Genomic DNA, 17172 nt, shown 5'->3' on the forward strand with positions numbered 1-17172 from the left:
CTCCAGTGCCAAGTACAGGGGCACGATCACTTGTGACCGGCCGCCAACTGGATTTAACTCCATTCACTGCAACTGTTTGAGCCCAGCCATCCAGCCAGTTTTTTACCCAGCAAAGAGTACGCCCGTCCAAGCCATGCACAGCCAGTTTCTCCAGGAGAATGCTGGAGAAGTCAACTGTTGCCTAATCATTCCTATGTGCACATCGTTCACATGCACAACAGAAATCCACACACAGTCATAACAATCCTTTCGAACCATTCCCTCTCTCCTGGTGGCTGACCCCTTCCTCTTTGTTAATCCTATGGATCTTCTTGGATGATGAGTCCTTCCTTTGAAGGAGGTGCTCCCTGAAAGATGGGGCTGAGGGAGCAAGGAACGAGAGAAGTTGATCCATCAAGATGCATGCTTCCTCCTGCAGCAGACCTGAGCAGGGAGCATGGTAACCTATCTCTTGCAAAAAGTGCCTCATCCGCCTGCCCTGTCTGCCCGGCAGGAGACAGCCCCGTTCCCCTGCCGTGGAAGCCCACAGCGCAGAAAGAAGCATGCAGGGCATCTTTATATGTGCTGGTTTTCCTCTTGCTGCCCTGTCATATCTGCTTGGGGAGGAACAGGAAGAAATTCTCTGTTTGTTATACAGGAGTCCAACCAGATGATCCCACAGCCCCTTCTGGCCTTAAAATCCCCGCGTCTATTCAGCACTGCCAGCTCATAACACATCTCACAGGGAAGAAAAGCCACATTCACGGGCTTGGATCCCTCTTTGTCAGAAGGCTTTGCTTGTTTTGGCTGTTTGGTACATAGGAGCGCAGCCAGACGCATGTCTAGCTCCTCAACTGGCGAAAACCACCCTTGCGGACCTGAGCACGGCGCGCTCTGGTTCAGGACCCATCCCATAGCAGTGCTTAGGGGTGAAACCCACCGCGTCCCCCTTCCCCCCAGCGCCCGGATGAAGGCGACCAAGCCTCCACCATCCCCGTTTCCCTCCCTGGCTCCCGTCCATGCGTGTGTGTGTCTGTGTGTGTGTGTGTGTGTGTGTGTGTGTGTTTGTGCCGCCTGTTGTGCGCTGAGGGCCCATTTGGGGCAGGGATTCTCCCGGGACAAAGGGATGCTAATCAGCTCCCTCTACTGTTCCCTTTTGTCTAGGACTAGCTCCCACGCTTGGACTTGGCACTCTGGGATGCGGCAGAGGGAGCTCCTTGTTGCAACCAGCCTGAGCCCAATTGGGGAATGCAATGTACCCAGCAGGGAAAGGGGAGGAAGGGGAAGGGAGGGGGAAGGAAATAAATCTATAACTCCACGCAGCCCGCTCCCTGACAGCCCGTCGCATTGTGCACGCCGCCCGAGGCAGAAGTTTCCAGTGCCTCCCGCCGCCGGGAGACACGCCACCGGTTTTGTAGCCACGGGCTGTCTTGTTCCTTCTCCCCTCCCTGATCCCCCGTCTAATGTTTTAGTCGCCAGAAAAATCTCCATGTCAGGGCTGACAGATGAGGGTTGGTGCAGCGGGAGGTAGAGGGAGCACAGAAAGCAAACAGGATCGGCTCCTGGTGTGGCTGCCATTTCCTTTTCACCATCACTGCTCTCCCGGGTTTGCAGCCTGCGTCTGGGTGTTGGCTGTTTACAGCTGTTTACATGGGCTGTCTCATCTCCAAAGAACTGTACAGATGCACAAGAGCCAGATCTTTATCCCGGGATCACTTTGCAGGTGGAGAGGTGATGAGGTTAGGGCCTCTTGCTAAGAAACCCAGGCTACGCTTGAGCCCACCAAACCCAGGCCATGTGCAGCCCCCCGTTGCACTGGGGATGGAGAGGCAAATGCAGCCAGATGTGATGCTAACCATAGTCGTCTGAGTGCTATCCTACTGGCCCTACAGCCACAGGGCTGTCCGGTGCTTGGCTTGGAACACCTCTGAAGTCACAAGAGGCTGAAGCGACCCCTTCTGATGGTGACCTGGCCCTACCAGCAGCTCCAGCAGCAAGAGAAGGATCTCCTCTACCACCTCATTGGTATCCTGCTCCCAAAGGTTCAGGGACTAACATGTTGGCAAGTTTCCTCAGCATCTCTGCTGCTGTTGCAACTTGCAGATCTTGCCAAGGCTCAGTGGAAGCTGCTGATCTCCCAGTGCTGATGTGGGCTACAAACCAGAGATGTGGCTACGGCTCACCTAGACCTCCCCAAACTGCATTTCCTTCCCCCGTGCTGCTGCCTGTACTGAGCTGGCTACAGAAAAGCCAGTTCAGAAATGCTGCAACCATGAATATGGGCTGTTCTGTACCTGTGGGCTGGAACGTGGACTCAGGCAGTGCAGCGATACACTGGCACTAATGACTGTCTCATCCCCTGCAGTAATCCCCAGCTCTAAGCTCAATTTACACTGACACTAAACACAACTGATGCTTCTGTCTTGAGCCAGGATCCGATAGTCTGTTTCTCAGCAGCATTGGCAAACCTCTGGCCTACAGTATTTATGCATCTTGACGGCTGAGTGGAGCTTGCATAGTCACATTTTCAATCCTGATCCTTCCAGTTTCCTTCCCCATAGTTACAGGGTAGAGTTTGTAGATCTCCATTGTTGATACCAGGGCAGCTGCCCAAATTGCCATTAGCGGAGAGGTAGACGGGGTGTGGTTGGAAATCAGATCCTCTTGGGAAGAGTTTCATGAGAGAGCAGAGAGTACCTCCTACATGTAACTAACCTCCTGGATGGATCAGTATCTTGTGGCTTTCTGCTCATGCCTTACTTTATTGCAGAAGTGGAGAAGTCTGATCTGAGCAGGGAAAGGGGAGGAAGCATTTGGCACAGAGACAACTGAGATGCCAGAATGCCATCAGGAAAATATGATGAGGTCTGCTAAACATATTAATTTTAAATCATGCAAGACATTATGAGATGGTAATATGCCTGAAATAGGAAGGGACTACCTGTATTCAGTGGTCCAGGAGATCCTTTTCAGTGCTATGTTCTTGCATTAGTAAAATGGCCTCTTCATCAGAGGCTGGATGTCAGGACTGCTTTCTAACAGGAGAAAGATGGGGGGTGGAAACTATCTGCCCCCAAACTGGGCCTCTGAGAAGTACACATGGAAGTCTGAGCCTGTAGCCGTAGGCTCCCTCTATAGTCAATGGAGAGAAATAAACATCTTGGTATGATTCACGTTATCCTGAGATAGGTGTCTAAGATAGGTCAGATGAATTGCTCTCTGGAGATGCCGATTGCTCTCCACTGACTACAAAGGGAGCCCGGGGTGACTAGCTCAGACTTTGACATCTAACTTTGGTAGATGAGATCAGGCCTATCGGAGAGCCTGTGGAGCGATATTGTTACGACACAGCAAGAAGAAAATACGGAAGAGACTTGTGTCTCCGAGGTATTATAACTGAATTTAAAAGTCTTGTTCCATTCTTGCTAAATCCGGGGAAAAACTCACATGGATTTCGCTAGACACAAGATGAGCTTTCTCATCCATCGTAACAGGGACAAAAGAGTCAACCCATGAACACAGCTACGTTTTGGCTTTCTTGAGAGAGACAAGACATGGGGCTTATCCCTAAAAGTTCTAGAGTCCAAAATAAGCCTAGCTGCAAAATAAACTTAGTCCAAGATAAGCCTAGCTGCAAAGGTAACAGTGCCCAGCATCCCATATGAAAGTGGATGTGACTTGAATCCCCTATCTCTCATGAGTTAGACAAATGCCTTCTCTGCCCTTCATGTGGTCCCTGGGAGCAGGAGTATTCTCATCAAGAGCCAGTCTCTCTCTCAGTGATTGATGGAGAGATGTAGAAACTTCAGGGTGTGAATAATTTAATCCTAACTGTCTAGAATACATCAGACGAATCATGCCCCAGAGGACCCCAGCATCAAATGGAATTCCCTCCACCTGTCTCGCTGTCTGACATAATGGACCCAAACTTTTGTTGACCCACTGCTCTTCTGCAGGCCTCAATTTTAACTTTTTATAAAATGTAATTAGCAAAGAAAATGCTCTGTTGTAGAAGAGTTATTCTGAATCTAGCAAAGAAAAATACAGTGGCTGGTTGTCAACACCAGAGCCATGTCGTATTAGAAACGAGGAGACTTGTAAAAGGGGAGGTAGATAGATTGTCTCTCTCTTCGTGGTATGTCAAGGCAAGATGTGCTTTGGGAACAGATGTCACAGCCAAATCCAGACTTTGGCTTCATTCCAGAAGTCTTGAGGTGAAATTCTCCAGTCTGCATCATGCAAGAAGTCTGCTTGGATAATCTGACAGTCTTGGCAGGCCATAAACATGCAGTGTGCGCTCTACTGCGGGAAGGAAAGAGGCATTTGAGATCCAGAGATCTCATATCTCTACCAATAACACACTAATATTGCTGCCCCTTTCCATTGCCAAGTGGCCTTCAAAGAGATTATTTGGTATCATTTTCTGAAGGACACTCTGCCATGTCTATAGCACTGTCATCTGCAGGAACATCATGAGTGAAGGTAACAGTAATTCTTTAGGCTTCATGGTCTCCCTGGATAAGATGACAGGGAGATACCACCCCATCCCCCCTTGATTTGAGTTGGAAGTGCTGGAAGGCAAGACATCTACCCAGTTTAATAGCAAAGCAATCAAGTGGTCTGGAATACTCCATATTTCATTCCATGTTCATCCTAGTAACTGCACAAACAGGAGCTGTATCAAAAAGAACATCTTTTTGCTGGAGAGGAACAGGGTTAATCCAGGGGGGCGCGAACAGTGGGTCACTCCACCGCTTTCGTGGCTCTCGTCATTTGCCTTCTAGCAGGGTCGACGGCCAACAATTATTTCCGGAATGAATTTATGCCTTCGAGCCTCTGCATCACCCATTAGGCTCTCATTTGTCCAGTGGGGAATTTGATATATGTCCTCAGAGGGCACATCCGACGGGCGCAGACACTTGACAAAGCAATGGGACGCGCGCGCACCCGCCCCGGCTCGTTCAAACCCCCTCGCACGCCAGCAAACGCCCCGATGTACAAAAAGGGACAGTGCGGCTTCCCAAGGTTGCACGAGTGTTAAACTCTAATAAACAAGCCCCGTCGGCGAAAGCTGAAAGAATCTGAGCCCTCTCCAACAAAGCATTTAATCCAGTTTGGCGTAACCTTTGACATTATTAGGGATCGCAGTGACCCTAATCCAATCAGATTGATTAACTAAAGCGGAGACCCCATAAGCTGACCCCCCTCTGGCCTCTGCTATTTAGTCCTGACCAAACAGTGGGAGAGACGTGCCGTATTTACACCACAATGGGTCCGCGCTGAGAACCTGTTTCATTACAGAGCGACTTAAACTCCCATTACTCCATCAATGTATCATTCTTCAATAGTTCATTAAAAGCTGCTCCTCCACAATAACTATTAACCATTTCTCAGTCCAGCTGGCAGGTTTAAAGCCCCAGCCAGTCTTTAGCAGAAGGAGGTGGGAGTGAGTGAAAGAAATAGATAGACAAGGGCTCCCTTTTTAAATTTAAACGAACTGGGGGCTTAAATAGTTTGAGGTAATTTACTTTTATTGAATGGGGGGAGGAGAGGGAGGAAACTTTTATTTTGACTTAATTATGTGCTGAGGTCCTTTAAAGAGACAGGGCCATGATAAGCTTTTATTGTATTACTTGTCTTGAGATCAGTTCATATTTCTGCCCAGAGGAGTTTCAAAGAGAGCTCGCACGGCGTTGAGAGACTAGAAAATGCACCACAACTTAAACATAAACAGTGTCTTCAGTCCATAAATATTAAAAACAGAGCGAAAGACACAATTCCTAGTAAATGCCACTTAAGTTTGAGATGGAAGATGCCTGTTAGGTTGCACAGTTCATTTTCTGTTGCCAGTGATGGCATGTCCCTCTACCATATCCTCCAAAGTTTTATCCTGTATATTTTTAAAGGCAACTCAAAAATCTTTCCTTGTCCTTGGGAAACTGAAAGATATGGCAACTGCCTTACAAACTGCCAAACCTCTCAGGTAAGTGCCTGGGCATGAGCTGTGGCTAAGGTGGTCACTTAAGGTCATGTGGCTATGGCCATGTTCTGCTCCACTGCTTTGCACAATACAGGTGAAGTAACCGTATCAGTCCCAAAGAAACAAATGAGAACACATTTTTTCCTCTAGAAATTACTCTGTTAGAAATGTTCAAGTGAGGGTTTCTTTCCACTGTCCAGTAGTTGAGATCTGAACTTCTGGGAAACTAGAAATTTCATTAACTGTAGCCTATTATATATGACTGACAGACAAATAGGTAGGTTTAGGTAGAAGGAAAGAGATTAGGCTCACTTCTTTTCCTATATAGGCATCCTGTTCTTTGCATTCCCAATAGTTTAGGGTACCTGAGCCACATATTTCCTAGCCCTTTGCAAGAAAGACCCAACAGTGGCACCTATCTGAATGTTTCTCCACGGAGCTGCACAGCTGCTCATACGCTCCCAAGGCCACAAAGGAGGAGAAAAACCCTCTTCCAACAGCCCCGTAGCAATTTCACCTCCTGCTAATCACAGAATCATTCCCCATGCGGGTAGCACAGCACAGCGAGGAAGGCGACTCTGTTCCTTTTGAATAAAGAACATTTATTCCACAGCCAAGGACAGGCAAAAGTGAATAATTTAATAGCTGGATGGGATGGGGGACTTGTGTTCCTCATAGGTCCTGAGCGACATATGAAGAGCTAGAGGGACATAGGGCCAAGCCTGTCAAGTATTGCCTCCAAAGAGTAGCAGGTCTGGATCCCCTGAACATCACCATTCCCTTGTAGCTGGGCTCATGAATACCATTGCTGTTTAATATGGGATTCATTAGGCCTGGCTATGGAAATGTAAACAAAAAAAATACATAAACATAGTTGTAGGTAAAACATGTGGAATTTCTTTCCATAAACAGGCTGATGGGGAAACAGAGTCCGGTTTTAGACGAGATATCAGAATATGGCTCTTAATGGGACCAGAGTCTGGTGACAGTTTGGCACCGCTGAATCACAGCTCAAGCCTAGCCCTGAATTAGCAATGAGATACCAAAGCAGCAAGGGCAGCCCAGACAGTGAGGCAGCCTCAGTGAGATCTGGGCCTAGAAAGTATTTCCTGAAGGCATTAAAATCAGTCCTTTTCAATGGAAGAATTGCAGATAGTCGTGTAAGGCAAAAGGGAATTGCTTTAGTGACTACGCTGGTTTGTGCTGAAGGAGGATGGAGTCCCTATTGACTCAGATGAGAAGCTGCAGTCAGATCTTGGGTGACTTAAAATCCCAGCTGCAAAGTAGAGTTTTGCTTGCTTGCTTGCTTTCTCTCCTTTTCTCCTTCTCTCTTTCTGGGTAGGAGCTCAAATATGTTCCTACCCTGGGGGATCTGCCGCACAAGAATGCGACTGAGCTGTTTTTTTTCTCCCCCCTCCTGCTGTAGGTGAAGCAAAACTGAAGGGTGGTTTGATTCTCCCTCAAGGAACAACATTCTTCAGTTATGAAATAGTCCCAGCCTTCTTTCCCTCCCTGAGCCTGGCTACCAAAAGCCTGCAGTCTCAAGCAGGGACAGACCCTTGGTGTCGACACCGTTGTGAGATAAGAGCATTTGGCAGCTTGTGGGATCGAGGCTCCTTCGGTCAGCAAGGAGTTGAAGATCACTTTCCTCGTGCACAGGGTATAATTGCTACAGGAGACGTGGATTGTCTAATTCAAGAGCATCTGGGAGCGCAAGGTGCTCCATGTGTCCTTAAGGACATCCAGCCTTGTGATGAGGCAAAGGCATTGGGTTATCTGGTTCACTTACTGCCTGTGCCCAGTGAATGCTCTTGGGCAAATCACACTGGGATTGTGCCTATGGGAAAAATACTCAGTTTGGCTGTGCTGGCCTAATTCAACTGCTATAGTCACCCAGAAGTGATGTACCCAGAACGGGTGTTTTAATTGCATGCAAAACATTGTGGTATGACTCTTTGATATGGGCTTAAGTGCACCACACTGAAGATCTACCAGGTGTAATTATTTTGGGGTGATCTCTCACCGCTAAACCCGAAGAGTGACACCAGCGTTAATACGGTGCCTCAGCTCCCCAGCTCTAACGGGGTAACCCCACCAGCTGAAACCACCCCCTCTCCTGCTGGGTGCATGTAGAACGCCTGTGGTGGAGGCCCTGCCACGATACAAATCAAGGCTTTGCTCTCTCTTGGCTGCCCTATTTTTCAAAATTCACGCAAAAGGAAATGCCCAAGACTCTTCTGAGTAATGCAGCAGGGGAAAAACAAACAAAACCCCTATCTCCAGATGGCAAGCACTGGAAGAACAGGCCCCAAGGTGGCTGTAGACCAGCTACGTACACCAACTCAGGAAGAGTCCCTGAAACTGTCCCAGATGTTCCCTCCTCTCCTCATACGAGTTCAAATGGTGCTACTCTGCTATTCCAGACAAAGTAATTCCAACTCTCAGACTGTCAGGAACCCGTATTGTTTCTCTTTTGCAAAACCAAAAAAGAAAGAAAGAAAAGACGATTTCCAAGCCTCTTCTGCTGGTGCTCTCCTAAGAGAAAGCAGCCGTATTCCCGCACAGCTCTGCACAGGGCACCTGGACTTACCATCTGGGCAGGAATGAAATGCAAAGCGATTCTGCCTCTTGGATGAACCCCTTTGTGCTAAAGGGAAAGGCAGAGCTTGACCCAGACTTACCGAGAGCAGCAAGAGCAGGCTGGACTTTAAAAGGCATGCTACGAGGGCAAAGAAGGATAAAACAGTTCTTGCGGGCTAAAATAGGCTCCTGCCAACTTATAGGGGAAAAGACCAGATACTCAGCGTTAGCCAAGTGCTTAAAGCCCACTGCATTCAACAACTTAGGGCAAAACATTTCTAAGAGATTCCACTTATATCAAATCGTGCTGTGTCAGAATTAATTGCCTGAGTTAGCACCCTGCCTTAATTTGCCAAGTTCATAACCCATGAAAGCAGAACCATTAACTGATGGCGATTTCCTCAGGCCTTTGATCTTCGTTGTGTCCCATTACGGTATCAAAACTGATGGTATCTGATAAGTCCAGCCCCTACGAACCATTCCCAACAGCCCATCATTTCCCCTCTGCAATCATCGAGAGAGCTGAAAATGCACCATGAAATGCTACGGGGTCAGAAAAGGAGCCAGACGTCCAGCCTGACCACTGACAACACAATAATCCTTTGTGTTCCTTCCAAGGGGCATAGGATCATAGGATAATTCATGTTGAAAGGTACCCCGGGAGGTTTCTGGTCCAACCTCCTGCTCCAAGCAGGGTCAGAGATGACCCCACTCCCTGTGCACTGCTGAATGGGGCACTTCCCAGTTCTCTGGGTCAGGCCCAGTAGAGGTTTGTGGTAGAAATAGTGGTTACCTGTGACTGGATGTTGGCTGTACAACAGAGATGGTGGGTTACCACCCTCCTCACATTGGGTAGGCACAGATTTACTTCTCTGGGTCAGCACAGTAGAGGTTTGTGGTAGAAATAGTGGTTACCTGTGACTGGATGTTGGCTGTACAAAAGAGATGGTGGGTTTGCACCATGAAATGCTACGGGGTCAGAAAAGGAGCCAGACGTCCAGCCTGACCACTGACAACACAATAATCCTTTGTGTTCCTTCCAAGGGGCATAGGATCATAGGATAATTCATGTTGAAAGGTACCCTGGGAGGTTTCTGGTCCAACCTCCTGCTCCAAGCAGGGTCAGAGATGACCCCACTCCCTGTGCACTGCTGAATGGGGCACTTCCCAGTTCTCTGGGTCAGGCCCAGTAGAGGTTTGTGGTAGAAATAGTGGTTACCTGTGACTGGATGTTGGCTGTACAACAGAGATGGTGGGTTACCACCCTCCTCACATTGGGTAGGCACAGATTTACTTGCTATCCCTATGACAATGCTTAATTATCTTCTTGTCTCTACGAAAGACCTTCTGGGTCAGGTCTGAACTGCTTAGATGAGGTCCTGGGCCAACAAATTTTTCCCTGCCTGTGTCACATGTCTCCTTGATCAAGCTCAAGAACCGTCTCCAGCAGCCCATTTTACATGGCACTTTACCACAAGCAAATGAGTTCACAGTAGGTTTCTCAAGATCTCTGCTGCTACTCCACCCTGGATGTTGCTGTTGCCAAACCCGTAGCACTGCACTCACCTTTATCTAGCACGGGCCCGAAGATGGCTAAGCTGTCATTGACGGTCGTGCAGTTCCACCTTCTCCCTCGAAATTGGTGTTGGCACTCCTGGATCCCAATCTTCACCCCTTCTGCTACACTGGGCATGATCTCCACATAGTTCCGACAGAAGCGTAGCTGCTTGGGTACCAGTCCTGGGATGCTCCCGCACAGGATGGGCTGAGTCCCCAGGGAGGAATACTGGTGACCGATTGCCAAGGACCTGGAAAAAAAAACCAAGGAAAATGAGATGCTGTCAAGCTGGCTTTCACCTTTGTACTCGGTTCACAAGAACAGGGACAGAAAATCAACATCTTCAGTTCCTCTGCATTATCCTCTCCAGAAAACGTCCTTTCCACTGTCATCCCTCCCCAAAACAACATAATCTCTCTCCTGAAGTTCCGTACAGGCCCAACAAGGCAAGCAAGTCTACCTTTAATATCTTCCTTCCCTTTTCTTTATCATCTCAAAGCCTTAATCAATCATTGTGCTGCTTCTTCCCAAGGATGCTCAGCTCATGCGGATAGTTTCCTTTGCAACCAGAGGGTCAAAACCATATTTCTTTCTTTGAAAGCCAAGTACACCTGTACAACAGCAGGTAGGTTTTGTAGGAAATTTTGGCATCTGAGGAAGCCCAGGGATTAGAGAGTCAAAAGCACTTTCAGAGCTACACAAAGTAATAACACCAGTAGAAGAAACCATGCTCCAAGTCTTTGAAAGGGGAACGTCAAAAATTGACAGCCATCATACAACTCAGCAGTGTGCCCTATATATTTGAACCTTACCAGGTAACTTCTGTGCACTGAAACTGACCCTAAAGACTCAAGCAGTTTGGACCTTGAGAACTTAAAGAACCCAACTCTGAGCTAAATGCTGCAGGAGTGCTACATAAACTCACTGATCCATGATGCTTTCATAAGCAGTTAAATCTCCTGTGCTGCAGAGGAAAGGGGATGGAAATATAGCCCTGCTGGAATAGAAACAACCCGGGGAAAAACTCTCCTATGGCTTAATATGGATCCAACGTCAATGCCATTCCTCCGTGTGAACAATTGTACTCATGTTACTAGAAACATTCGTGCATAGGTGAATGCAAGTTGGGAGCCATGGTTGGCATATTGGTAACATCCCTGAAAGTATGGTCTAGAAAAGATACTTTAGCAAGGTATTTCTACAGCTGCTTAATCCAGGCATATGCTTTGCAAAGCTTTATACTGGGGCTTTCTAATCAGGTTGAAATGTTTTAAAACTAAGTTATTAAAATGGCTGCCAGTGTCCTTCTGGATATTAGTTCAGCACATTTTCACTTTACTTTCACACCAGTTTCAATTTGGGAATTTTCAAAAGTAGGGCTGTATTTTCACAAAATAATGCCAGCTTTGCTGTACTGTCACAATGACATGAAGAGCCCGCTTTGACCATCAATCTGCAAATTGCTTTGGTTAAAGTGAGGAGAGTGAAATTAAAAAAAAAAACCAAACACCAAGAAAACTTGAGTGCAAATTCTGTGCTCAGCCAAATGGAAGTCTGTTGAAAGGAGTGTCCACGAACCATTATGTTGGTTGAAGCCTTAGAGACAAACAAGTCAGCTATGCAAAGAGATCAGCAGATACGTAGCTAATTATATAGATTTTTGAATTGTTTTTACTGGTGCTTCTAATAATAACCTTGATTACTAAAACTGAAGGGATTTTTAGAGTATAATTTCCATTTCTTCTAATTAAATCTCTTGATTGACTTTTCTGCTCAGAATTAATGACAAACAGAAACCTGCCTGGGCAGTGTGTATTTCTGTTTACATTCATTTTTGCTATGTGGTTTTCATTTGGGAACAGCCTGGTGTGTTTGAATTATCAACAGGGCAGTCAAGGAACATGCCTTCACTCTCTTTTGCTCCGACTAAAAAAAAGTACAAGAATTCTATCATTGCTGGAGTTCAGAAGAAAATTAGCTTGACTTTAGCACTTTTCTAGGCTAGGATAAAAATTGTTTTAAAATGTCTGTCCTTTTTATGGGAGAAGGGTACTTACAGTCAACTAGCTCCCTTCCTGGTGGGTACCTGGTCAAGAGGGGACAGAAGTGAAAAGGAGGTGGACATTCAGATGGTCAGGTACCAGGGGATTTTAGGCTGAACTCAGTGGCTTTACTAAGTGTGCATAGACTAGGCTTTACAAATCAGTACTTTCCAGGCAAGTGAGACATAGGGACATCCATTTCTGGATCCCAAATGACTCTAGGTAGGAGTCTAGAACCAAGACAATCAGCTCAGCCAAGAATGTGTCCTCCAAGACATTGCCCAGTAAATGAAATTTAGATGGGCAAGGTAGAAGGTGCCTGGGAAAGCAAAGAGTTTTCAGATGATTTCCTAAACTTAGGTGCCTCTTTCCACTTCAGCTGCACTTTTGGGAGAAGATTAATCTCACCTAATATTAGAGGGCAATTCATCCTACCCCAGGGAGGGAGGATGAGATAAGCAGCATGAACTGCCCTCCAGAAGTGCCTCTCTCTTTCCATTGCTTTAAAAGAGGGAGGCAGGCAGCTCACATCATTGACCAGGAACTGTGTTCATATCACCTAACTTCTGATGTCTGCAACACGGACATCTCCAGCTGATCTACTCATCCCGGCCTGCTTTTGTAATCAGTCAGTGGAGAGAAACAGGCACTTCTACGGCACGATTTATCTGCCCATGTTAGATGTCTGCTTTGGGATGAGGTGAATCATGGCCTTGCCTCTATTGACTGTATTGGCTAGACTATCAAGACAGCCTGGGTGACTGGTTGAGTGGGATATGTCTGCGCTGTAAAAGTCTCCAGATGAATCATGCCACGATACCTAACAATTGGGATGGCTAAGTTCCTTGAAAAAGTCCCACCCAGGAAAGCTAAGTGCTGTGCTGAAGTCCATGCAAAGAGCTCAGCTGTAGGAAGGAGGCAAGTTCCTGCAGGAGCCTGCAGGAACCCACAGGAGAAGACCAAGGAAAGGACCCAGTTAACTCGTTTTCCCTATCTGAGTGGCGTGATGTGGGTTTTCTTGAGCTTTAGATTAATTCAGGGAACAACTAGTGGCAGAAAAGCACCTGTGAAATGGAGCCCATTCCAAACCAAAGGGTGTTTTCACTTTGACTGCACTGTGTACATTTTTGTTTCATTGTTAAGTTATATACAAAAGAATGGATCACAGTTTCTGGACTAAAGACACTTTCTAAAACACCGCTTCAGACTTCAGAGAACTTGTTGAGTGTGTTGCCTCTGTGGCCTTGTTGGGAATGTGAAGTCTTAGGGTGCCGGATCTCCAAATCTCAACCCATTCAACCCCCTGAGGACTGGGAGTTAGGAGGTATTCACAGATGCCAACTTTAGGCTCGGGAGCTAGATGGTCCTATCTCTGTAAACAATAGGGAGAGATAGATCCCTTCATCGAAGCCTCCAGAGAAGAGCACTAACTTAGTTACTCTGATTCATCCTTCAGAGAATAGTTCAGCCACTGATATGCAGGGAGTCCAGGATGTGGAGACTTTCCAGTGTCTAAAGTTAACTTTGGTGGAAACATCTGTAAAGTTTGTTCCCACATCGACTAGAGGCACCAGCATCCTTCCCAAAGCTTTCAAAAGTGCCCCAGCCAGTTCCCACCAAAGATAAAGTACCCACTGAGATAGAATCAACCTGCTGTAGGCTCCATCCATCATGTTGTGAAGCCAGGAGGACTTTCTTGAGCTATTTCAGTAGGACCTGGATGAAGTTTTAGGATTCCAGTCTCATAAACTTTAATTATGTGAACAGCTGAACTCATGCCTGTATGTTTTTTGGTGGTTACCACAGTGGTAGAGTGAAAATACCAGTCATAGGAAGAGGAGTTTATAGGTTGGTGCCCTCAACTATTCGTTTCCGTTGCTGGGAAGATCATCTAAGATAAAAAAAAAATAAAAACATGTAGAAATACTTTCAATGGCTTTTCACACTGCTCCCTTCTCAATACAGTAGGGAAACAGTCACACCTTGCTTTGATCTGTGTTACAGTCTGGAAAGTTTAATCTGCAGAAGACAATCTCCAGCAAGTCTTGTTCTCAAGGCGTCATCAGGCACTGAGACAGTGTAATGCAAATTTGGCATTTCATGGAGGAGTGTGTAGTCACCTGACTTTCAGCTGAAGATACAGGGTGGAATCTCAAAACATCTCTCCATGAACAGTGCCTCTGCTGTTAAGCATTGCTAAGCACAGTCCTCTTCCTAGCTCACTTGCAGACTCTGGAGTGTGATAACATCTATCAGAGCACCCTCTTTCGGTCTCTATGTTGCTTCCAGCTTCCAGGTGTAAACACTTTCTCCCTCTCTCTAAAGTCAATTTAGCTTTAGGAGAACCAAGTTCTTTCAGCTTCCTCTCATTTTTACTGATCACGAGGTATGAACCTTATGAACCTTCCAACCCTCCTCTCCCCTCAAAAAAACAACAGCCACCCAACAACCAAAACCTTTAGAAAAGATTGGGAAAGTCTATAAAGATCAGAATCTCATTTCAGTGTTACTCAACTCTCTAGTAGCTCCCATCATTCTTTTTTCTCACTGTTTCCAATGATTAAACCTGTCTTTTGCATTTTTCCACTCTCCTGCGATCTGCTTCTAAACTGTCTTCTGCATGTGGGTAATTTTGAAAACGTGGTGTCGAGAAATGGGCCAAGTGTCATCTATTGCGGTCTAACCAGGCATCATCTTCAAATTTCTTAAGCACCAACACTTCCTGGATGCATTGACACCAACCTCTTCTTTTCCACTGGAGAATTCATGAAGCACTCAAGTTTACAGACACACTCATCCCCAGAACAGGTACTGCTCAAGTTTGAACCAAAGGAAAGGGTCAACAAGCTGTTCTTTTCAAACCAATTAGCCTTTTCTTCCCATTAGCTCAGGAGGAGCCATGAAAACACTTTTCTGTACGTCCACAGCCAAAGATCTTGGCTTATCTTTAAGCCTTGCATGCCCTAAAGTGTTTAATTCAACCTTCAGTGAGCATTTTTCTTTGCCAACACACCTAGAGAGCTCTTTATTTCCCTTATCTCAAGCTATCTGCTCCTTCAGCAGGGCCGTTGTAAATCAGTACCTGGCCACCTTCTTAATAAATTACAGGTACCCCCCCTCTTGGAATGGACACTCCAGCCAGTTTATGAGGAAGAAATATGCAGGCAATATATGCTCATAGCTTTTTCAGAAAAAGAGAAGGCTTCAGTTCTGGATGACCTTGCTGTACAGCACCACTCTACTGACTTTTCAAGGTCACTACCTTCTCAGTATGGCTGTCAAAAGTCCTTGACACATCAGTAGCAGCATGTAGAGACACGTACACCTACTTGCTTCTTCCTGAATTCTGTTATTCTTGAACTCTGTAGGAGCTCTATTTTGCTATTCACCTTGGAGAGGCCTTTTGCTGGCTCCAAGTGCTGCTGAGAGCTTCCTCAGCGGACGTCCTTCTGGGGTCCCCGACACAGGTAAAATAACTCAATTTATTAATGCTGTACAGCAAGAGTGTAACTTGCCTAATGACCCAGGATAAGACCCAGAGAGCACTTAAGTCTCCATTGAATATTGAGAACTGAGCAATAGCAGTGACTTTGCTCCTTTTCTCTTACACAGATGTACAGTCCTGCTGAAGAGGTTGTCAAAGGATGTCCATCTGCTTATAACAGAGGGGATTTATGTTTGCTTGCAGACGCCCTAGGTTTTCTTCCACGCTGCTCCCTTTGCATGAGATCCCCTAACAGCAGGATGTCACACCTCCTCCAAACCCTTTCTCATAATCCGTTCAGATTTCCAGAGGTTCACCTCACTCTTTTCCTTTCTCACTCATTTTGGCTGCCTCTCTGTGGTGCCACATCTAACTCTCTGAAGATGAATCTCAGCCACACGATGAAGGAGGGGACAAGTTGTGCAGAGCTGTCTATCTAAAAAGATGCATGCTCACAACATGCCCTTGGTATTATGACGCTAAAATATTGAAATGAAGAAGGTGGCTGGAGAAGTCTTCATAGGTTCTGTCAAGCTATAAGGAAAACCCATCAAGGGTTGTCTCACGTCTGGTACTAGGCCAGAAGGGCTCACAGGGAAGCTGCCAGCACGTGATGAGTGGGCAGCCCTTACCCCATCCTATAGCATCCCTATTAGGCCCTCTGTGGTGCCCTAACCATGATCCCCCATGGGCTGCTAAAGTCAAGCAGCATGAACTTCACGTATCTGAAGCTGCCTAAAAACACATTTGGGGAGAAGCGAGCGACGAGGAGGCTGTGAAGTTTCCAAAAAGTGGAGGCTGCCATGAATGGCCAATGGCACCTGGATGTTCAAGAGGCTCATGGGATAATATCTGTAAGTCAGCCTTAATTCAGTTCCCACAAACCCTCACCACACAGGGCTGGCATACATGACAGAAGAACTATGGTGCCCGCCTAACACGGACAACTGGAAGCTGGGAAGGATGCCCCAGAGCTAGGGAGCAGGCACAGGAGATGTAGTTGAGCCTACTGTGTCTTTCACATGCTGATAGCATACATCAGTTCCCAGTCTCCATGAAACTCTTCTGTAGAGCCTTGAACCACCAGCCCAGAGGCCAGGTGGGTGGACAGGCAGAAAGATTAATAAATCTACATTCATGTAATGGCATTCTTTTTCGCAGAAAAACACCAATATCCTAGCATACGCTGTGATTATTTTTCTGCTTTCCTAAGAAAATGAAAATAAAACCTGGAGAAATTTTAGAATGGAAAGAAAGGAAATGGAACTTGCCAAACCCCATCATTTCAAATGGAAAAGGAAACCGTTCTGCTAACTAATGTCCCTCCTGGATGTAAGTGATTTTCTTCTATGACATTAAAACTATCCCAAACCCAAGCAATTACAAAATGTGGACAATAATGAAATTTTTAATTAGTGTTTTAGTTGGAAATTTGGAAACCACCTTAACATAGATCAGCAAAGCAATAGGTTTAGCTCTAGAAGGCATGACTCAAGTAACTGACTATCATGAAAAAATATTTTTTCAGTTTGAGGGTTTTTTTTTTTTT

The 17172-nt window shown here is 46.2% G+C and overlaps 1 protein-coding gene across 1 annotated transcript in view; it reads right to left on the reverse strand.

Moving 5' to 3' along the window:
- The window catches only part of WNT3A (Wnt family member 3A), an 89319-nt gene that overhangs the window by 29026 nt on the left and 43121 nt on the right, over positions 1-17172 (reverse strand). The window contains 1 exon segment of the mRNA XM_009275957.2: positions 10106-10347. Within this exon segment, the coding sequence (XP_009274232.1) occupies positions 10106-10347 (242 nt within the window).

This window comes from Aptenodytes forsteri, unplaced genomic scaffold (assembly GCF_000699145.1).
Source record: "Aptenodytes forsteri isolate BGI_AS27 unplaced genomic scaffold, ASM69914v1 Scaffold80, whole genome shotgun sequence".
NCBI lineage: Eukaryota > Metazoa > Chordata > Aves > Sphenisciformes > Spheniscidae > Aptenodytes > Aptenodytes forsteri.